Below are 24,191 nucleotides of genomic sequence, written 5' to 3'. Positions count from 1 at the left end.
CAAGGATCTCATTCAGATTTGACGGAGAAATCAAAAGCTTTACAGACAAGCAAAAGCTAAAAGAAATCAGCACCACCAAACCAGCTCTACAACAAATGCTAAAGGAACTTCTCTAAGTGGGAAACACAAGAGAAGAAAAGGACCTACAAAAACAAACCCAAAACAATTAAGAAAATGGTCATAGGAACATACATATCGGTAATTACCTTAAACGTGAATGGATTAAATGCTCCAACCAAAAGACACAGGCTTGCTGAATGGATACAAAAACAAGACCCATATATATGCTGTCTACAAGAGGCCCACTTCAGACCTAGGGACACATACAGACTGAAAGTGAGGGGATGGAAAAAGATATTCCATGCCAATGGAAATCAAAAGAAAGCTGGAGTAGCTATACTCATATCAGATAAAATAGACTTTAAAATAAAGACTATTACAAGAGACAAAGAAGGACACTACATAATGATCAAGGGATCAATCCAAGAAGAAGATATAACAATTATAAATATATATGCACCTAACATAGGAGCACCTCAATACATAAGGCAACTGCTAACAGCTATAAAAGAGGAAATCGACAGTAACACAATAATAGTGGGGGACTTTAACACCTCACTTACACCAATGGACAGATTATCCAAAATGAAAATAAATAAGGAAACAGAAGCTTTAAATGACACAATAGACCAGATAGATTTAATTGATATATATAGGACATTCCATTCAAAAACAGCAGATTACACTTTCTTCTCAAGTGCGCACAGAACATTCTCCAGGATAGATCACATCTTGGGTCACAAATCAAGCCTCAGTAAATTTAAGAAAATTGAAATCATATCAAGCATCTTTTCTGACCACAACACTATGAGATTAGAAATGAATTACAGGGAAAAAAACGTAAAAAACATAAACACATGGAGGCTAAATAGTACGTTACTAAATAACCAAGAGATCACTGAAGAAATCAAAGAGGAAATCAAAAAATACCTAGAGAAAAATGACAATGAAAACACGACGATCCAAAACCTATGGGATGCAGCAAAAGCAGTTCTAAGAGGGAAGTTTATAGCTATACAAGCCTACCTAAAGAAACAAGAAAAATCTCAAGTAAACAATCTAACCTTACACCTAAAGCAACTAGAGAAAGAAGAACAAACAAAACCCAAAGTTAGCAGAAGGAAGGAAATCATAAAGATCAGAGCAGAAATAAATGAAATAGAAACAAAGAAAACAATAGCAAAGATCAATAAAACTAAAAGTTGGTTCTTTGAGAAGATAAACAAAATTGATAAGCCATTAGCCAGACTCATCAAGAAAAAGAGGGAGAGGACTCAAATCAATGGACCAATTCTTAGAAAGGCATAACCTTCCAAGACTGAACCAGGAAGAAACAGAAAATATGAACAGACCAATCACAAGTAATGAAATTGAAACTGTGATTAAAAATCTTCCAACAAACAAAAGTCCAGGACCAGATGGCTTCACAGGTGAATTCTATCAAACATTTAGAGAAGAGCTAACACCCATCCTTCTCAAACTCTTCCAAAAAATTGCAGAGGAAGGAACACTCCCAAACTCATTCTATGAGGCCACCATCACCCTGATACCAAAACCAGACAAAGATACTACAAAAAAAGAAAATTACAGACCAATTATCACTCATGAATATAGATGCAAAAATCCTCAACAAAATACTAGCAAACAGAATCCAACAACACATTAAAAGGATCATACACCACGATCAAGTGGGATTTATCCCAGGGATGCAAGGATTCTTCAATATATGCAAATCAATCAATGTGATACACCATATTAACAAATTGAAGAATAAAAACCATATAATCATCTCAATAGATGCAGAAAAAGCTTTTGACAAAATTCAACACCGATTTATGATAAAAACTCTCCAGAAAGTGGGCATAGAGGGAACCTACCTCAACATAATAAAGGCCATATACGACAAACCCATGGCAAACATCATTCTCAGTGGTGAAAAACTGGAAGTATTTCCTCTAAGATCAGGAACGAGACAAGGATGTCCACTCTCACCACTATTATTCAACATAGTTCTGGAAGTCCTAGCCACGGCAATCAGAGAAGAAAAAGAAATAAAAGGAATACAAATTGGAAAAGAAGAAGTAAAACTGTCACTGTTTGCAGATAACATGATATTATACATAGGGAATCCTAAAGATGTCACCAGAAAACTACTAGAGCTAATCAATGAATTTGGGAAAGCTGCAGGATACAAAATTAATGCACAGAAATCTCTTGCATTCCTATACACTAATGATGAAAAATCTGAAAAAGAAATTATTGAAACACTCCCATTTACCACTGCAACAAAAAGAATAAAGTACCTAGGAATAAACCTACCTAGGGAGACAAAAGACCTGTATGCAGAAAACTATAAGACACTGACGAAAGAAATTAAAGATGATACCAACAGGTGGAAAGATATACCATGTTCTTGGATTGGAAGAATCAATATTGTGAAAATGACTATACTACCCAAAGCAATCTACAGATTCAATGCAATCCCTATCAAATTACCAATGTCATTTTTTACGGAACTAGAACAAATCATATTAAAATTTGTATGGAGACACAAAAGACCCCGAATAGCCAAAGCAGTCTTGATGGAAAAAAACGGAGCTGGAGGAATCAGACTCCCTGACTTCAGACTATACTACAAAGCTACAGTAATCAAGACAGTATGGTACTGGCACAAAAACACAAATATAGATCAATGGAACAGGATAGAAAGCCCAGAGATAAACCCACGCACCTATGGTCAACTAATCTATGACAAAGGAGGCAAAGATATACAATGGAGAAAAGACAGTCTCTTCAATAAGTGGTGCTGGGAAAACTGGACAGCTACATGTAAAAGAATGAAATTAGAACACTCCCTAACACCATACACAAAAATAAACTCAAAATGGATTAGAGACCTAAATGTAAGACAGGACACTATAAAACTCTTAGAGGAAAACATAGGAAGAACACTCTTTGACATCAATCACAGCAAGATCTTTTTTGATCCACCTCCTAGAGTAATGGAAATAAAAACAAAAATAAACAAATGGGACCTAATGAAACTTCAAAGCTTTTGCACAGCAAAGGAAACCATAAACAAGACGAAAAGACAACCCTCAAAATGGGAGAATATATTTGCAAACGAATCAATGGACAAACGATTAATTTCCAAAATATATAAACAGCTCATACAGCTCAATATTAAAAAAACCCAAACAACCCTATCCTAAAATAAGGAGAAGACCTAAACAGACATTTCTCCCAAGAAGACATACAGATAGCCAAGAGGCACATGAAAAGCTGCTCAACATCACTAATTATTAGAGAAATGCAAATCAGAACTACAGTGAGGTATCACCTCACACTAGTTAGAATGGGCATCCTCAGAAAATCTACAAACAACAAATGCTGGAGAGGGTGTGGACAAAAGGGAACCCTCTTGCACTGTTGGTGGGAATGTAAATTGATACAGCCACTATGGAGAACAGTATGGAGGTTCCTTAAAAAACTAAAAATAGATATACCATATGATCCAGCAATCCCACTACTGGGCATATGCCCAGAGAAAACCATAATTCAAAAAGACACATTCACCACAATGTTCATTGCAGCACTATTTACAATAGCCAGGTCATGGAAGCAACCTAAATGCCCGTCAACAGACGAATGGATAAAGAAGATGTGGTACATATATACAATGGAATATTACTCAGCCATAAAAAGGAATGAAATTGAGTCATTTGTTGAGACGTGGATGGATCTAGAGACTGTCATACAGAGTGAAGTAAGTCAAAAAGAGACAAACAAATATCGTAAACTAACACATGTATGTGGAAACTAGAAAAATGGTACAGATGAGCCGGTTTGCAGGGCAGAAGTTGAGACACAGATGTAGAGAACAGACATATGGACACCAAGGGGGGAAAACTGCGTGGGGTGGGGATGGTGGTGTGCTGAATTGGGCGATTGGGATTGACATGTATACACTGATGTGTATAAAATTGATGACTAATAAGAACCTGCAGTATAAAAAAACAAACAAAACAACTAATACTAAACTTTCATTGGGTTATTTGTATGGAAATATGTTAATATAAATGTTTCAGACATTACATGAAATTTCTAAAAATCTTTTATGTTCTGGTATAATGTTATAAGTCAGAATTCTAGTTATTACTTTAAAATGTTTATCTCAGAAATAACTAAATTTCCTTGTCATTTGCACCATTATGAACTTTCATCAAATCTTTAACTGTGGTCATTTTTAAGTCTTTTGTCATTTACAGACAGTTCTGGGTGTACTCCGATGCTTTTGCAAATATGTTCCTATAAAAGGGGTTCATCTTCAAGGAATTCATAGAAAAGACTCTGACAAGTACAGGTTTCTGGTAACTGTACTGCTGAACTGAATGAATAAGCATTTTCAGAACTCTAATGAAAAACTGATGAACTCATAAAAGTGCTAACTAAAGATCAAGATGAACAAAAAAATTAATTACATGGGACTGAGTGAACTGATGAGGATGATTTTAATTTTTGTGACTTTCTGTTTGAATTTAAAAAAAAAAATCCCACAAGGACCCAGAGGCAAAGAATATACAAATCAATTTTCACTGCAAAGTAAAGGAGCTGTTACAATGGAGGATTACTGGACTGAATGTCAATATTATGACATAGTATGAGTGTGTTTCATGTTTGGTAATTGCAATCATTGTTGCTTTTGTTGTGGTCATCCATGTATAATGCTTGGTGTCAGTCTATTTATCTCTTGTAAAAATAAAATACAGTGTGTGTGTGTGAAAAAAAAAAAACCTTCTTCATACTTTTTAAGCTTCCTTTCTGCTTATTATATAGTTATATTCATTGAAATATATATTTCTACTAGGCTTAATACCTGTTACTTGCTGGGTAAAAATATGAATGAGCACAATAATGAAATTCTTTTACACTTATTATTTTGCTGTCTGCTTTGTACCAGTTTTCATTGAAATACTTGTCTATATATATTGTGGTTACCTATACATTCACATTTATTGCATTTTGTTGCTTGTTATGCATTTTTACTGATATATCTTCTCTGTCTGTATGTATTGGCTAGGAATTCATTCAAAATCACCTTCGATCATGTTTTTTGCTTAATAGTATTCACTAAAATAGAGTGGGCAAAATTCACTTTCATAATATTGCATGTATGGTACAGAATGTCATTTGTTAGTAAATTCATTATGCTTTGATACTTGCCACATACCCCAGTTTTCATTAATATCTATGTATTTCTTTTTCATTATGTAATATGTTTTTCATGATTTTTCTTTGTCTTTCTAGAAATTATTGTATCTTCCTCCATATAAATCATATGCAATAAAAATAAATAAATAAATAAACAAACCTTTTCTATGTTAAGCCAAAAAAAAAAAAAAATCAAAATCCATCTTCTGTGTACCTCAATGTTTTCAGTATGGTATTAGAAGATTAATACTGAGAGGTTTTAGCTTTTGAAATAACAACTGAATTCTCAAATTGACAAATTATACAAACAATGGATTAGTAGAGTATAATAGACTTCTTACATATTTTATTCAGCAAAATAAAAACAGTAATTCAAACATTTCACTGCTAACCGTTCCATTTGTTAAGAGAAATAATTGTGTTAATAATATATGTGAACATACACAGAGTAATACCTGGCACTTAATAAGCACTCACTAAAGGTGGGGTATTAGTGAGAGTATTAATAGTAGTAGCAGTAGTAGTAGTAAATGAAGATTAATATCATTATAAGCTGGTATAGATGGTGCCTTTTACCCATTTCAATTCAGTTAAATGAAAACAGGTACTGCCTAGAGATAATTAGTTCAGTACTAAACAAAATCACAGATCAGGCTGTGGAATAATATGTACCTCTGAAATTTCTTTCATATTCTAAGAACTTCCAACTCTGTAATAACTTTTTAGGTCTGAAGTTTTATGAAATTCTACTTTAAAAATATCTGTGGAAAATAAGACAATTCTATTTTTAGATAGATCACAATTTCATCTAGCTTTAAATGGAAAAATAGGCCAAATATAATTGATAAACATCACATTTGTGATTGTAACTAATATTGAATATTTTGAAATTTTCATCAGGTTGTTTTCTATTTGACTTCTTTAAAAGAAAACTAATTACTTAGAATTGAAAGTTTATAGGGTGTAGAAAATAATTTCTTGTGAGTTCCCTCAATTTGCTAAACACAGACAAGTAATTATAGCATGTCCACGTAGATACAGAAAATAATTATAATTTTAAAAATAAATTGACATTGAATCATATATAGTACCTGTTTTGTTCAATCAAAATTTTTAAAGTCCTTGGATTTGTCAAAACAACATCTGCATCCACACTAAAGTAATAATCACAGTTTTCATCCTGACGGCAAAAATCCCTGTCATTGAAAAAGAAATAAAATATGCATTAAATAAAATAAATATTTGCTGGTTGAAAAATGTTAACATAAAGCTCATAAGCAAGATAAGGTTTCTCTAAAATACTTTTCTAATCAAAATAGTAAGACTATATCCAAAAGGATAAATATTATCTTAAATTTCAAAATGGTCAGTTGATCAACACAGATGTTCACGGGTAGAGTGACACTAAAAATTTTAGGGCAAGTGAAATATATTTTCAAGCCACTAAATACTTCAAAGCATAAAACATCCAGTCAGGAGGGCAATTTATAATTCAGCATTTAATTCTCTCTAAAAAGGGAACATAATTTATATCAATGTATTTATCAACAAATTTTTTTCACAAATCAAAATGTTTTCTGCACACAGACACACAAACACACATTCACAGTGTAAAATCCTGTATATCCAACAACTCAGTTTTAATTGAATCTTGGAAATACAGGTGTATAACTCTTTAGGTGTTAATATTTTTTAAACTTGATTTGCGTGGAATTCTTTCTAAGATGGTCAATGCCCTGCTCCTTATCCGGGGACACGGATTGTCATGTATGCTTTCTTGGTAGAGTCTGGAGCGTTATCAGGAACGCGAAGGAATGAACTACTTGTGATACATGATAGGCTTCCAAGTATTATGGTTTCTGCATTTGGAGCGCTCTCTTTCTGAGCTCTCCTCCCTCACTGCTGATCCAAGTTATCGCTTTCTGCTACTGTCAGTGTTTACCTCCATGACACATTTGTTTCTAAGCAACTGTCAAGCAGGACACCAGACAGGAAAGTTTGTTAAAATTGTGCAAAAAAATTAGAGGAAATTTTTTTAAAATACTGTAACTATGCACGGTGACAGATGGTAACTAGACTTATTGTGGTGATTTTTTTACAATGTATACAAATATTGAAGCTGTGTTGTATACCTCAAACTAACATTATATGTCAATTATACCTCAATAAAAATGAAAATCAAATAACTTTTTTAAAAACAGCTCAAATTATCTTGGAAAAAAAGTTAAAAATTTATACCGCATGATTTCAAGATTAATATAAATCCCTAGTAATAAAGTGTAGCACTGATCTTAGAGCAACAAAACAGAATTGAGAGCTCACAATCACTCATAAATACTCAGTTATCTGATTTTTGACCACGGCCAAGTCAATTAAGTAGGAAAAGAAAAGCCTTAAATTAAAAAGGAGCGTTGAAACAACTGGAATTTCATTTGCAAAGAATAAAAGTTGACCCCTACTTCACTCCAAACACAAAAATGTATTCAAGATGAATTGCAGATTGAAACATCTTAAACATAAATGCTAGAATGATAAAGCTTATGAAAGAAAAATTCCAAAGAATGTCTTCATGACACTGGAATAATAAAGATTTCTTAAACAGAAAATAAACCCCAAAGCACAAAGCATAAAAGAAAAAGATGAAATAGAATTTTATTAAAATTAAAATTTCTTCTCATTAAAAGGCAATATTTAAAAAGCAAAAAATCAAGCCATAGAATGGAACAAATATTCACAAAACATTATAGATAGAGATAGAGATAGAGTTTAGATCGATAGGTAGATAGATAGATTTTGTATACAAAATATATAAAGAATTCCTACAAATACACAACAAGATAACCCAATGTAAACAAAGATGAACAAAAGATTTAGATACCTTTAGATACCTAACCACAGTAAGATACCTTTTCATACCCAGTAGGGTGGCTAAAATAAAAAAGATGGGTAATATCAAATGTTGACAAACATGTGCAGCAGCTGGAGCTCTATTACCTTGCTGTTACAAGTGTAAAATGTACAACCATTTTGCACTATTTAGCTGTTTCTTATAAACATACATCTATCCTAACCCTATGACCTAGTTAGTCCACTCCTTGGTATTTTCCCAAAATATACTAAAGCATATGTACACACACACACACACATACACACATATTCACACTTCTAATAAAGAATCTTCATTAGCAGCCTTATTCATAATGGCCCCAAACTGGACATAGCCCAATGTCTATCACCAGGGGCGTGTGTAAACCACTTGCAGTATATTCATATGATAAAATACTAGTCAGCAATGAAAAGGAATGAGCTGCTGATAATTGTAATGACATGAGTGAATTAAAAAACACTGTGCTAAGGCAAAGCCAGATACAACAGAGCACATACAAAAATTTTTTAAATAGAGAAAGTAAGTTCTAAATGTGGACCCAAGGTACTCTCCAATGATGAAGTTATGGAACCATTAGTAATAACATCTGTTTGGTTTTTCTAAGGCCCGTTTTCCTGCCTGTCCCTTTATCCCCATAATAGGCACTGTCCATCACTTTGGGCCTGAAGCTTCCACAGCACAAGACAAGAACATCTCCTGCTGAGAAATCACTGAGTCTTACCTTTTCATTACCAGCTTTTAACCCACTGATGGGCATATTCAATTAACACTCACTGAATAAGTGATCGTTTTTGCTATTACCAGAATTTTATTAGTAATCTGTCTGAAGTATTAAAGGGGCTAAACAAAGGACCTAAAATATTTCTTCTGTGGTTATAGTACTATTTAGATCAATAGGTAACTAGAATATCTGAAACACACATTTCTGCCACACAAAAGCTTCAGATAATGTATATTTAAATCACTGCTACATCAGTCACACTACTCATCTGTCTGGGGATTTAAATCTTGATCTGAAGTTCAGTTAATAGTCTGATTAAATATATTGACTCTTAGCCATTAAAAGAAAAACGTAAATAACTTTCATGGCCCTTTAGACATAAATACACAGAAACATAGATATAGTTCGAACAGCAGAGGTATGCTCATGTGTGGGCACAAACACACACAGACACACACGCACACACACAGTTGAGACATCCAAGTTTAGGACACTAATTTTGAAGAAAAGTTGTCTTTCTTTTTTAAGTTTCTTTAGTAGATACTGGTTGAATTTAAATTTGCTAAAACATACATTCCCATGTTTCTGGCTTCAGCTTGACTTAGATTTTCTTCCGGTCCTACTATTTTCATAGTAGTAATTTCATGTTTAGCTTTATCAAAAAACACCTTGATGTCCTTTTCATGGTAAACTTCCTGTAACATATTTTAAAAATTGAAAATTAGTTTTAAAAAAAGGAGAAAAGTAGTGAGATGAAACACAACAAGATGACTGAAGTATTCATAGGTAGGGATGACTTCACATTCAAAATTTGTGAATTCCACCATTCACATATTCACTCACTACAGGCAAAGTGATAACTATATTAAGCATATTATATTGAAATATCATCTAAATATCACATGTAGAATCTAAAATACATACATATCAATTTTTTTTTAAAAAAGATACTTCAAAATTCTTTTAACATCTACTCCTAGTCCTTGCATTAATATTTAAATCCTGAGTGCTATAAAATATTTATTTCTGACTTGAGAGGGAAAATGGCTTGTGCCCTGAGAATCTTAGACATGTTTTGTAAAATATCCATAAAAAATATCTATTAAACCTAACAGATTAACCTGTTATAATCTTTTTTATAAAATAAATATTACAATATTATTTTAAGCAGAGAGAAAATGGTCACATAAAAAGTGTCTTTTACAAAAAGAAGGGAAAGTTAAAATTTTATTGATAAGAAAATATGATGAGAAAATAATCAACATGAAAAGTCATCAAATTAGTGTGATTCAACTGTGCTAAAATCTAGATAAGGTTATCTAACTGTGCTAAAATTTAGATAAGGTTATCTATCTCCATCATTAGAGCATTTCAGAGCTCTTTATGTATCATGTCTCACTAAGTATTTTTTAAAGCTTTTCACAGCTTGTTAAAACTACTTATCATACGAAAGCTGCATAATTTTAAATAAAAGAAGATAAAAACTCCTGCTATCAAGAGGTTTTAGGTCCTATGAAAGTAGGAAAAATATAAATAAAAGACACAATACATAAAAACAAAATACTTTAATGTAAGTACATGTATTACAATGCATTTTACAAAGCCAATGCTCAATACATTCACCCCTTTAAACTTATGTGAGGTGGTTTTCTGCAAATATAAAATAGTCTCTGGAAAAGGCAAATGATTAGCTGATATGTACATCAGGAAGAAAGAACAATCTTAAACAAAAAGTATTAGGACAAAAGAGAGAAAAGAGCATACTTCACAGCTATTGAGTTTTTCTAGGTGATAATAAATGCCAACTGTTTTAACATGGAAGAGACAAGCAAAATTGAAAAATGTTGAGGAAAAATGTCTTTAAATTTAGACTATACGTAGGAGGTATTTGGGAGGTTCTGAATATTTTTGAAGGAAATGACAGTATCAAAATCTTTAGAGGAAGAGCATGCCATTGTGTAATTAATCAAAACAATACTGTATATGGAAGATATTTCAAGTTCTGATGTTGGGTATTATCATTAGCTGCAAACAATTTAATGATCGGTTCTATAAAAGAAAGTACCAGAACTAACCCAGAGGCAAAGGACTAGAGGCCCTTTGACATCTATTCATTATATATTAAGTTGAACATATAAAAATGGCTGATATTCAACCATTTTTGATCTACAAAAAATTGACAGTTTCATGTGTCTCATCCCAATAGTATGATACTAGTTTCTAAACTTTAAAATCCTTAGGTCCTAAATACGCAGAGTAGTAATGACTTCAAAAATCCCCCACTGAATTTAACTCAAATTTTTAAATTTTTTTTTAGACATGACTAAATAATAACAAATAGTTCCAAATAAGATCAAAATAGTTTTCCCATAAAATATTCATTTCTCAAATACTTACTTTGTTATGGATAAAGAGTTTAACGGCTTCTTTTGGGTAATCCAGTGTCAACAATATGTCCAGAAATCGAGGTAGGAAAGGGGTTGGTTGCTCAATAAAAACACCTATTGTTACATTTGGGTGAACCTTTGTTTTGTGGCAAACATAAAAGCAAATTAGAATTAGCATGGTTTTACTTTAAATTCTATTCAAGTTTTAATCAATACAACATAAAACATACTAGAATATCAGTACAACTTAACCTTCTAAATTTGATTACCCCATGACAATTCTCTAATACATTTTTGTGGACCCCACCAAAGTGATTTTACTGAATCACATCTTGACATTATGATTTAGGTTGAAGAGGAAACTCACTATCCTATAACATAGGGATACTCTAATTAAGGTTATTGCCTGCTCTACTATTTCACGCTTCCTTTAAGATAGTCCTAAAAGAAACTTCCTTCAGATCTGAATCTATTTGACAGCTTCATCTATGAAGCCAGAATGCTAATTGTGCTTCCATGTTTGTTTCCATGGTTTGGAAGTTTAGTGGTTAATTTGTAGCTCAAAGAAAACAATCACAGAGGACTTGAGACTTTATTTCTATCCTTGAACCTTTAATCTCATTTTATTGATAGTACTTTATTTTGCTTCATCATTATATTATATATAAGGAAAGCTACTTTCTTTCACTAATATATTTTATCTTGTATCGATTTTTAACATTTTCTTAATTTCTGTTTGGGTATGTTTTAGAGAATAGTTTATTTCATTCATTGTATGAACAATTCTGAAATATCCACTATTAGTCCGTCCTTGTGATAAGAAACATTTTAAAAAAGGAGTGAAAATTCCTTGCTTGGAAAACTAACAAATGATTGAGGAAGACAGAAACATAAGTAAATGCCATGTAATAGTGTTATTACCAGAACCATATGAAAGATTTCTTTATAATGCCTTTTTTAATCAGTGTCTTAAAGCCTGACTTTAAAGATTATAGATTTTTAAATTACAAACTACATACAGATGGGTGGAGGAGGTCAAAAGGTAAAAATAAATAAATAAATACAGTGCATTACTGAGCAAGAAAAAAATTTTTAATAAAGATTACAGATATTTTAAAGTACCATATATGTTAAGTGCTGAATTAGGTACCTCTCCCCCATCTTTTCACACATGATACCTCACATATTCCTGTTATCTGGATAATAACATTATTTGTTTGCATTGAAGTACAAGTCATACACTGTTGTCCTTCTTATCAATTCATTCAGTCACCCAAATATTTATTGCTAAATCAATAAACAAATACAAACAACTAAAGACAAAATATCTACCTTCTAGGAGTTCTCAATTTAACAGGGAAAATGAGTAAAAACTAGATGACAACTCTGCCTTATCAAATGATGTGATGCATTTCATTTAAATTTTGTAATAACCTTAGAAGTTATTTATTATCCCAAATTTACACATGAGGAAAATGGGACTTAGAAGAGTTAAGCAACTCAGAACACATAAATTAGTAAGTAAAGAACTGGGCTTCAACATGCTACATCTCCACTGTCAATCTAAGCTCATTTTTATATACTAATGATAATAAGAGTACAACAGTTAGCTATTATCAAGGCTTAGCACCTCATATATATAATTTATACATATAAAATATCATTATATATACATCTATATAGTTTCATTTAACCCTTCTACCAATCCTCTGAGATAGCCATTATCATTTTTACATATAAAGAAACTTGCCTATGGCCCACACCTAAGTACATGGTAGCCCTAGATCTTAACTACCCACATAATTTTAATTTTTATATCTCTGTTGCATAATTACTACACATATAAAACACATAAGAAATTTATTTTGCATAATAAAATGGTTTTCCTTTCTAACAGTCTATAAGACAAAAAAGCTTAGCTTAAGAATTAGGTGATTTTCACCTATATGCAAAAAATAAAGATAAAAAACTATAATATGAATATTTTTCAATCTTTGCACCAGAAAGTTTATGTAAAAGGATACTAAACAGATAAAAAGCTTTAACTCTTCCTCCAGAAGACTTTGCAAAAAAGATCAGGATGAATTTTTAAACATCTTCATGATGAAGCTTCAGTCAGAAAGTTTCTGGCTTTCTTTCCAGATAGGAAACATGCAGTCTGTTATTTGAGAGGCTGGCCAAAAAGTCTTATTTTCAAGTAAAACAGGGTTATATTCAGAACGTCCTAAATGTGGACAAGTTACTCTTTATCCTCCTTTTCAGAATAGAACAGAAACTATTTAATTCAGGAGCCTGAGTGCTTTACGGTGAGAGTATTTTTGTATTTGCATGGGTACAGGAGTCACCAGAACTATATTAAGGTGAATTTTATTTCTGTCTATACTTATGTGGCATGCTGTAGATACTCAATAAACCTATGGTGAATGAAAGAAAGAATCAGCCTTAATGACAAAATCATCCCTAGAATTCAATTGTTCATACACATAATCGTCTTCCAAGTTACAAGAGAAATTTTTTGGAAGAAAAATGTTACTACAGGATATCCTAAAACTGCTCTGGTTGATGAGAGAAGGATGCATAAAATGTTTAATAGACACATAATAGTTACTTCCAGTTGCTCATTTACTCTCAACGTATAAACGTTAAACTATAGCTATAATACTCTATGAAACACATGTATAAGTAGCACTGTGTCTGGCATATAATATGTACATCACATCCAGGCGAAATTGCCCAGTGATCAAGATTATGGGATCTGGAGCCAGACTGCCTAAATTTAAATCCCACCCCCAACACTTAAAAAAAATCACATGCCTTAAGCAAGTTACTGAACGTATATATACCTCAGTTTTCTCATCTGTAAAACTCAGTCAACAGTACTACCTACTTAAGGGGTTTGTGAAATTAATATAAGTTACTATCTATAAAATATTAAAACAGTCCTTAGTTATACAATAATATATTATTTTAAAATCATCAAATTTGAAAAGCAAGCACAGATAAAATTAGTCCATATAAATAATGAAACATTGTACCTCAACACTTTGACCAAGTTACCAGACTAAAATAAAACAAGAGCACCCAATCATAGCAAGCTAGTAAATATTAACAACCAAGCCCTTTTCACTGGGGTCAATTATTAACTGGTGTTGCTGGAAATACACAAATCCAGCAATTTTTGGAGTCATCATGTTTTAGCTTTTTAAATCCATTATCTACCATATTATCAATACTATAAAATAATGTGCTTTTTTTCTTTTACAAATTATTGTATTTCATAACAATGTACTTTTTTTTTAATAGATCTTTATTAGAGTATAATTGCTTCACAATACTGTGTTAGTTTCTGTTGCACAACAAAGTGAATCAGCCATATGCATACATGTATCTCCATATTCCCTTCCTCTTGAGCCTCCCTCTCACCCTCCCTGTCCCATCTCTCTAGGTCATCTCAAAGCACCGAGCTGATCTCCCTGTGCTATGCTGCTGCTTCCCACCAGCTATCTATTTTACATTCGGTAGTGTATATATGTCGATGCTACTCTCACTTCGCCCCAGCTTCCCCCTGCCCCCACTGTGTCCTCAAGTCCATTCTCTATGTCTACGTCTTTATTGCTGCCCTGCTACTAGATTCATCAGTACCATTTTTTTTTTTTAGATTCCATATATATGTGTTAGCATACGGTATTTGTTTTTCTCTTTTTCACTTACTTCACTCTGTATGACAGACTCTAGGTCCATCCACCTCACTACTTTTTATTACTACGTTTCACACAGAGTCAATTCCACTTACATCTACTGCAGACAAGTCAATTGTATCCACTTCACAAAGAGTGCAGCCACTGTCTTGTGTCCATGCATTAGGTACATAGTTTCCAAAATAATTCAGGAGAATCTAGCAAAAGAAGGAAAACTGTATTAACAAAAGTAAACCTTGGACTTCCCTGGTGGTGCAGTGGTTAAGAATCCGCCTGCCAATGCAGGGGACAGGGGTTCAATCCCTGGTCCGGGAAGATCCCACATGTTGCAGAGCAACTAAGCCTGCGAGCCACAACTACTGAGCCCACGTGCCACAACTACTGAGCCCTCACACCTAGAGCCCGTGTTCCACAACCACAGCAAGAGAAGTCACCGCAATGAGAAGCCTGCGCAGCACAACGAAGAGTAGCCCCCGCTCACCGCAACTAGAGGAAGCCTGCATGCAGCGACGAAGACCCAACGCAGCCATTAAATAATTAATTAATTAATTAAAAGACCCTTCTCAAAAAAAAGAAAAAAAGTAAGCCTCTCCCATCGATGTGCTTTCATTCTATAAACCTCCAACTTCAAAGCACGTTTTCTGCATTAGGATATCCCCTTAATAATTCTACTAATACACTGCACAGTGAATGGGGCAGTGCCAGTGTGTACAGTGAATGGGGCAGTGCCAGTGTGACCTCCTACCAGCCATCACCACACAAAACAAATATTGTATATACTTTATCACCAAAAGGCACTAAACTCTTTTGGGAAACTATGTTACCCACTATGACCCAGACTTCTGGGCAGTGATTCAAGGGCACCAACATGAAGAAAAGAAAGCCTGCAGATTAAAACAGATCTAGAACAAGTCCTAATTAGAACCACCTCACAAATCGTATCAATAATAAACTAAAGTGGGGGTAGAACAAGACAGCAGAGAAGGAAGACCCTGGGCTCACCTCCTCCCAGAGATACACCAAAATTACAACTACAGATAGAGAACCGTCTCTGAGAATGACCTGAAGACTAGAAGAAAATACTTTCCACAACTGAAGATAAAAAGAAAAACCTACAATGAGACAGGTAGGAAGGGCAGAGATGCAGTCTAATCAGAACCCATGTACCCAGTGAAGGAACCCACAAGTGGGCGGGGTATCACAGCCCCAGAGGTCTTCCCCAAGGAGCGAAGGGTCCAAGCCCCACCTTGGGCTCCCCTTCCTGGGAGACCTGCACCAGAAAGATGAGCCCCCATAACAACTGGCTTTAAAACCATTGGGGTTTATGCGCAGGAGAGCAGAAGGGCCGTAGGAAACTGAGACTCTGCTCTTAAAGGGCACATGCACAGATTCACTCTTTCCAAGTCCCAGTGCAGAGGCAGCAGTTAGAAAAGTGCCTGGGTGATATAAGAAAGAAACTCATTTACTAATTTTAGGGCATGTGCTTGAGGGGCAGGGATCTGTTGCAACTTTCTCTGGGTATAAAGGGGCTGGCAGATGCCAGCGTTTTTATTTGTTTTGTTTTTATTTGGCTCACCTTCTATCTAGCAACCTGGTACTAGCTGGTGACATTTCTGACTCTCTCCATCAAACTTAATAGTACCATTTGCCCCACCCCAGTTTGCCCATGGACCTGACACAGCCAGCATTCCTCCAAAGTGGCCCCCTACCTTGCCAGTCCCAACAAGCACCCTCATCCAGCACCAGAGCCCCACTAAAGCAGCCCTTCACCCTGCCAGTCCCAGCAGGTGCCCTTGGTCAGCACCAATGTCTCCCCAAAGAGGGTCCCATCCCACTGGCCAACCCAGTACACCAGAGTGCCCACAACAGTTGTGGCCAGGCCTTACAGCCAGTTGTACTGGGGACCAGCCCCATACACTAGTGCACCCACAGCAACTGCAGCCCAGCCACAACAGGAGGATGCACACAGCCCACACAGAGGACATTCCTGGAGCACCTGGCTCTGGTGATCAGGAAGGACCACACCACTGGGCCCCACAGAACACCTTCTACACAAAGCCATTCTTTGAAGACCAGGAGATATAGCTGATCTACCTAATACACAGAAACAAACACAGAGACTTAGGCAAAGTGAGGAGACAAAGGAATATGTTCCAAATGAAAGAACAAGACAAAACCTCAGAAAAAACTAAACGAAATAGAGAAAAACTAGAAACTAGAGGGAACCACCAGCAGATTAGATGATGCAGAGGAAAGGATCAGCAATCTGGAGGACAGACTAATGGAAATCACCCAATCAAAATAGCAAAAAAGAAAAAAGAATTTTAAAAAATGAGGATAGTTTAAGGAACCTCTGGGATAACAATAAGCATTCTAACATTTGCATTATAGGGGTCCCAGAAGGAGGAGAAAGAAAGGGACAGAAAACCTATTTGAAGAAACAATGGATGAAAATTCCCCTAAACTGGTGAAGGAAATACATTTGAGTCCATGAATCCCAGAGAATTCCTAAAAGGTGAACCCAAGGGGATCTTCACATATACGCTATCATTAAAATGTCAGAAGTTAAAGATAAAGAGAGTATTAAGGGCAGCAAGAGAAAAACAACTTGACACATACAAGGTAGAACCAGTGAGGTTATCAGCTGATTTTTCAGCAGAAAACTTGCAGGCCAAAAGGTAGTGGCATGACATATTCAAAGAACTGAAAGGAAAAACACAACCAAGAACCTCTAGCTGGCAAAGTTAATGTTCAGAATTGAAGGAGAGATAAAGAGTTTACCAGACAAGCAAAAAGTAAACGAGTTCGTCACCACTAAACCAACCTTTTAAGAAATGTTAAAAGGACTTCTTTAAGCAGAAGAGACAAGAACATAACCAGAAATATGAAAATTATGCAAGAGAAAAATGCCACCAGTAAAGGCAAATACAAAGTAAAGGTAATGGATCAACCAACTATATAGCTAGTATGAAGATTAAAATAAAAAAATAGTAAAATCAAATATATCTACAATAATTATTTAAGGACACATAAAATTTTTTAGATGTAAAATATGACATCAAAAACATAAAACATGGCAGAGGGGAGTAAAAATGTAGTGTTTTTAGAATACACTCAACCTTAAGCAATGATCAACTTAAAATAGACTGCTACATACATAGGTTGTTACATAAGAACCTCATGGTAACCATAAACCAATTGATATTAGATACACAAAAATAAAGAGGAAGTAATACAAACATTAACTGTAAAGAAAGTAACCAAATCACAAGAGTAGAAAGGAACACAGAAGAACAACAAAAATAACCAGAATACAACTAACAAAATTGCAGTAAGTACATACCTATCAATAATTACTTTAAATGTGAATGGAATAAATGTTCCAATCCAGAAAATAGGGTGGCTGAATGGATAAAAACAACAAGATCCATATACATGTTGCCTACAAGAGACTCACTTCACATCTAATGTCACACAAAGACTAAAAGTGAGGGGATGGAAAAGGGTATTCCATACCATACAAACAGACATGAAAAGAGATTGGTGATAGCAATCCTTATATCAGACAAAATAGACTTTAAAACAAAGACTGTAAAAAGAGACAAAGATATTACATAATGATAAAGGGATCAATCCACCAAGAAGACAGAACAACACACACACGTACATACACACACCCATAGGAGTATCTAAACACATAAAGCAAATACTAACAAACATAAAGGGAGGAACTGACAGTAACACAATAATAGTAGAAGACCTTAACACCTCACTTACATCAGTGGACAGATCATCCAGATAGAAAATCAATAAGGAAACACTGGCCTTAAATGACGCATTAGACCATATGGACCTTTCTTTTTTTTTTAATGTTTTCAATTTTTTATTTTTTAACATCTTTATTGGAGTATAATTGCTTTACAATGTTGTGTTAGTTTTTGCTGTATAACAAAGTGAATCAGCTATATGTATACATATATCCCCATATCCCCTCCCTCTTGCATCTCCCTCCCACCCTCCCTATCCCACCCCTGTAAGTGGTCACAAAGCACGGAGGTGATCTCCCTGTATGATGCAGCTGCTTCCCACTAGCTATCTATTTTACATTTGGTAGTGTATATATATCACCCTCTCACTTCGTCCCAGTTTACCCTTCCCCCACCCATGTCCTCAAGTCCATTCTCTACGTCTGCACCTTTATTCCTGTCCTGTCCCTAGGTTCTTCAGAACCATTTTTTTTTTTAGATTCCATATATATGTGTTAGCATATGGTATTTGTTTTTCTCTTTCTGACTTACTTCACTCTGTATGACAGACTCTAGGTCCATCCACCTCACTACAAACAACTCAATTTCGTTTCCTTTTATGGCTGAGTAATATTCCATTGTATATATGTGCCACATCTTCTTTATCCATTCTTCTGTCAACGGACACTTAGGTTGCTTCCATGTCCTGGCTATTGTAAATAGTGCTGCAATGAACATGGACTTAATAGATCTGTATAGAATATTCCATCCCAAAGCAGCAAAATATACTTTCTTTTCAAGTGCACATGAAACACTTCCCAGGACAGATGATGTGCTAGGCCACAGAACAAGTCTCAATAAATTTAAGACTGAAATCATATCAAGCATATTTTCCAACCACAAGGGCATGAGATTAGAAACCAGCTACAAGAAAAAAAAAACTGCAAAAAATACAAACATGTGAAGGCTAAACAATATACTAGTAACCAACCAATAGGTGACTGAAAATATCAATGAGGAAATAAAAAAATATCTCCAAGTGAGAATGGAAAAACAAGGATCCAAAATCTGTGGGATGCAGCAAAAGTAGTTCTAAGAGGAAAATATACAGTGATACAGGCTGGCCTATCTCAGGAAACCAGAAAACAATAAACAATCTAACCTTACACTTACAGGAACTAGAAAAAGAACAAACAAAACCCAAAGTTAGTAGAAGGAAGGAAATAATAATAATGAAAGTGGAAATAAATGAAATAGATACTAAAAAAAAGAAAAACATCACTGAAACTAAGAGCTGGTTCTTTGAAATAATAAACAAAATCAACAAACCTTTAGCCAGATTCACTCAGGAAAAAAAAGAGAGCCCAAATCAATAAAACCAGAAATGAAGGAGGAGAAGTTAAAAAGGACACCACAGAAATACAAAGGACCATAAGAAATTACTACAAACAATTATATGCCAACAAACTGGCCAACCTAGAAGAAATGGATAAATTCCTAGAAACATACAGGCATACCTCAGAGATATTATGGGTTTAGTTCCAAACTACCACGATAAAACGTATATTGAAATAAAGCAAGTCACAGAAATTTTTTGGCTTCCCAGTGCATGTATCAGGTTTGTTTACACAATAGTGTAGTCTATTAAGCGTGCAATAGCATTGTGTCTAAAAAAAAACAATGTACATACCTTACTGAAAAAATACTTTATTGCTAAAAATTGCAAACCATCATCTGAGCCTTCAGTAAGTCATAATCTTTTTGCTGGTTGCGGGTCTTGCCTCAACGCTGATGCTGCTGACTGATCAGAGTGGTGGCTGCTGGAGGGTGGGGTGACTGTGGCAATGTCTTTAAATAAGACAACAATGAAGTCTGCCACATCAACTGACTCTTCCTTTCACAAATTATTTCTCTGTAGCATGCAGTGTTGTTTAATAGCACTTCACCCACAGCAGAACTCTTTTCAAATTTGGAGTAAACCTCTCAAACCATGTCTCTGCTTTAAAACTACATTTATGTAATATTCTAAATGATTTGTCATCATTTCAATATTCGATTAAAGTTTGCCATTTTATATGGGTGAGGTTCATGACACCCCAAAACAATTACATAGTAATATCAAAGATCACTTATCGCCATAACCGCTAACTGGTCACAGATCACCATAACAAATACAACAATAATGAAAAAGTTAGAAATATTATGAGAATTACCAGAATGTAACACAGACACACGAAGTGAGCAAATGCTGTTGGAAAAATGGTGCTGATAGACTACTCAACACACGGTTGCTACAAACCTTCAATTTATAAAAAACGTAGTATCTGTGAAGTGCAATAAAACAAAGTGCAATAAAATGAAGTAGGCCTATACAATCTTCCAAGAATGATCAGAAAGTTATAAAAAATATAAACAGACTCATTACTAGAAATTGAATCAAACATCTAAAAAATCCCAACACATAAAAGTCCATGACCAGACATCTTCACAGGTGAATTCTGTCAAACATTTAGAGAAGACTTAATACCTATTCTTCTCAAACTATTTCAAAAAACTGAAGAGGAAGGAATGCTTTTAAAGTCATTCTATGTGGCCAGCATTACCCTAATACCAAAACCAAACAAAGACACTACCAAAAAGAAAATTATAGGTGATTATTACTGATGAACATAGATGCAAAAATCTTCAACAAAATATCAGCAAACCAAATTCAATAATACATTAAAAGGATCATACATCATGATCAAGTAAGATTTACTCTAGGGATGCAAGAATGGTTCAAGATATGCAAATCACTAAATGTGATACACCTCATTAACAAAAAGAAGGATAAAAATCATATAATCATCTCAATAGATGCAGAAAAAACTTCTGACAAAATTCAACATCCATTTACAACAAAAACTCTCAACAAAGTGTTATAGAGGAAACATACCTCAACATAAAGGCCACATATGACAAACCCACAGCTACTGTCATACTCAATGGTGAAAAGCTGAAAGCATTTCCTCTAAGATCAGGAAGAAGACAAGGATGCCCACTCTCCCCACTTTTATTCAACACAGTTTGGAAGTCATTGCCAGAGAAATCAGGCAAAATAAAGAAATAAAAGTCATCCAAGTTGGAAAGGAAGAAGTAAAAGTGCCCCTGTTAGCAGATGGCATGATACTATAGATAGAAAACCCTAAATACTCCACAAAAAAACTATTAGATCTACTAAATGAATTCAGAAAAGTTGCAAGATATAAACAATATACAGAAATCTGTTGCATTCCTATAAAGTAATAATGATCTATCAGAAAGAGAAATTTAAAAAACAATTTCATTTACAATTGCATCGAGAAGAATAAAATACCTAGGAATAGATTTAACCAAGGAGGTAAAAGATTTGTACTCTGGAAATTATAAGACATTGGTGAAAGAAACTGAAGAAGACACAAATAAAGGAAAAGATAAACTATGCTCACATATTGGAAGAATTAATATTGTGAAAATGTCCATACTACCCAAAGCAATCTCCATTCAATGCAATTCCTATCAAAATACCCATGACATTTTTCACAGAACTAGAATAAATAATCCTAAAATTTATATGGAACCACAGAAGATGCCAAATAGCCAAAGCAATCTTGAAAAAAGAAGAACAAAACTGGAAGTATCATGCTCCCTGATTTCAAACTATACTACAAAGGTACAGTAATCAAAACAGTATAGTATTGGCACAAAAACAGATACATAGATGAATGGAACAAAACAGAGAGCCCAGAAATAAAACTATGCCTATATGGTTAATAATCTATGACAAAGAAGGCAAGAATATACAATGAGAAAAGACAGCCTCTTTAATAAATGGTATTGGGAAAACTGGATAGCTACATGCAAAAGAATCAAACTGCTTTCTCATACCATATACAACAATAAACTCACAAAAGATTAAAGACCTAAATGTAAGACTTGAAACCATAAAACTTCTAGAAGAAAACATAGGTAGTACACTCTTTAACACTGATCTTAGCAATATTTTTTGGATATGTCTCCTCAGGCAAGGGAAACAAAAGCAAAATTAAAAAATGGGACTAAATCCAACTAAAAAGCTTTTGCACAGTGAAGGAAACTACTATCAACAAAACAAAAAGGCCACCCACTGAATGGGAGAAGATATTTGCAAATGATATGTCCAATAAGGGGTTAATATCCAAAACATACAAAGAACTCATAAAACTCAACATCAGAAAAACAAACAACCCAATGAAATATGGGCGGAGGACCTGACTAGATATTTCACCAAAGAAGACATACAAATGGCCAACCAACACATGAAAAGATGCTCAACATAATTAATCACTCAGGGAAATGCAAATCAAAACCACACATGAGATATCATCTCACATCTGTTAAAACGGCTATTATCAAAAAAAAACAACAAATAACAAGTGTTGGCGAGGATGTGGAAAAAGAGGAACCCTCATGCAATGTTGATGGGAATGTAAATTGGTGCATCCACTATGGAAAATAGTATGGAGGTCCCTCAAAAAAACTAAAAACAGAACTACCATATAATCCAGCAATTCCACTTCTGGGTATTTTTTCCAAGTAAACAAAAACACTAACTCATAAAGATACATGCACCCCTATGTTCACAGCATTATTTACAATAGCCAGGATATGGAAGCAACCTAAATGTCCACCAATATATGAATATATTAATATACAGAAATGGTGGGGGCTTCCCTGGTGGCGCGGTGGTTGAGAATCTGCCTGCCAATGCAGGGGACACGGGTTCAAGCCCTGGTCTGGGAAGATCCCACATGCCGTGGAGCAACTAGGCCCGTGAGCCACAATTACTGAGCCTGCGCGTCTGGAGCCTGTGCTCCACAACAAGAGAGGCCACGATAGTGAGAGGTCCACGCACCACGATGAAGAGTGGCCCCTACTTGCCGCAACTAGAGAAAGCCCTCGCACAGAAACGAAGACCCAACACAGCCGTAAATAAATAAATAAATAAATAAATAAACCCAAAGTTAAAAAAAAAAAAGTTAGCTGTTAACATAATAAAAAAATATATATATATACAGAAATGGTGATACATATATAAAATGGAATATTACTCAACCATAAACAAGAATGAAATCTTGCCATTTGCAACAACATGGATGAACCTAGAGGGTTTTATTCAAAGTGAAATAAGTCAGACAGTGAAAGAAAAATGCCATATAATTTCACTTACATGTGTAATCTAAAAAACAAAACAAATGATCAAACATAACAAATAACAGTCATAGATAGAGAACAAACAGGTGGTTGCCAGAGGGGATGGGAGTGGTGAGGTGAGAGAATTAGATGAGGGAGATTAAGAGGTACAAACTTGCAGTTATAAAATAAATGAGCCATGGGTATGAAATGAACAGTGTGGAGAATATAGTCCATAATAATGTAATATCTTTTATGGTGACAAATGATAATTAGATTTATTGTGGTGAT

The 24,191-nt window shown here is 34.4% G+C and overlaps 1 protein-coding gene across 2 annotated transcripts in view; it reads right to left on the bottom strand.

Moving 5' to 3' along the window:
* The window catches only part of PLOD2 (procollagen-lysine,2-oxoglutarate 5-dioxygenase 2), a 107,204-nt gene that overhangs the window by 14,951 nt on the left and 68,062 nt on the right, over window positions 1–24,191 (bottom strand). For both annotated transcript variants that reach the window (XM_082394352.1, XM_082394351.1), the window contains exons 8-11: window positions 15,060–15,161; window positions 11,277–11,402; window positions 9,453–9,574; window positions 6,363–6,467 (exon numbers count right to left, since the gene is read on the bottom strand). In XM_082394352.1, coding sequence (XP_082250478.1) covers window positions 6,363–6,467; window positions 9,453–9,574; window positions 11,277–11,402; window positions 15,060–15,161 — 455 coding nt within the window. The remainder of the gene's footprint in view (window positions 1–6,362; window positions 6,468–9,452; window positions 9,575–11,276; window positions 11,403–15,059; window positions 15,162–24,191) is intronic.

This window comes from Balaenoptera borealis (assembly GCF_965194805.1).
Source record: "Balaenoptera borealis genome assembly, chromosome: 5".
NCBI lineage: Eukaryota > Metazoa > Chordata > Mammalia > Artiodactyla > Balaenopteridae > Balaenoptera > Balaenoptera borealis.
The sequence above is the reverse complement of the archived record's forward strand: the minus strand, read 5'-3'. Positions and strand labels throughout refer to the sequence as shown.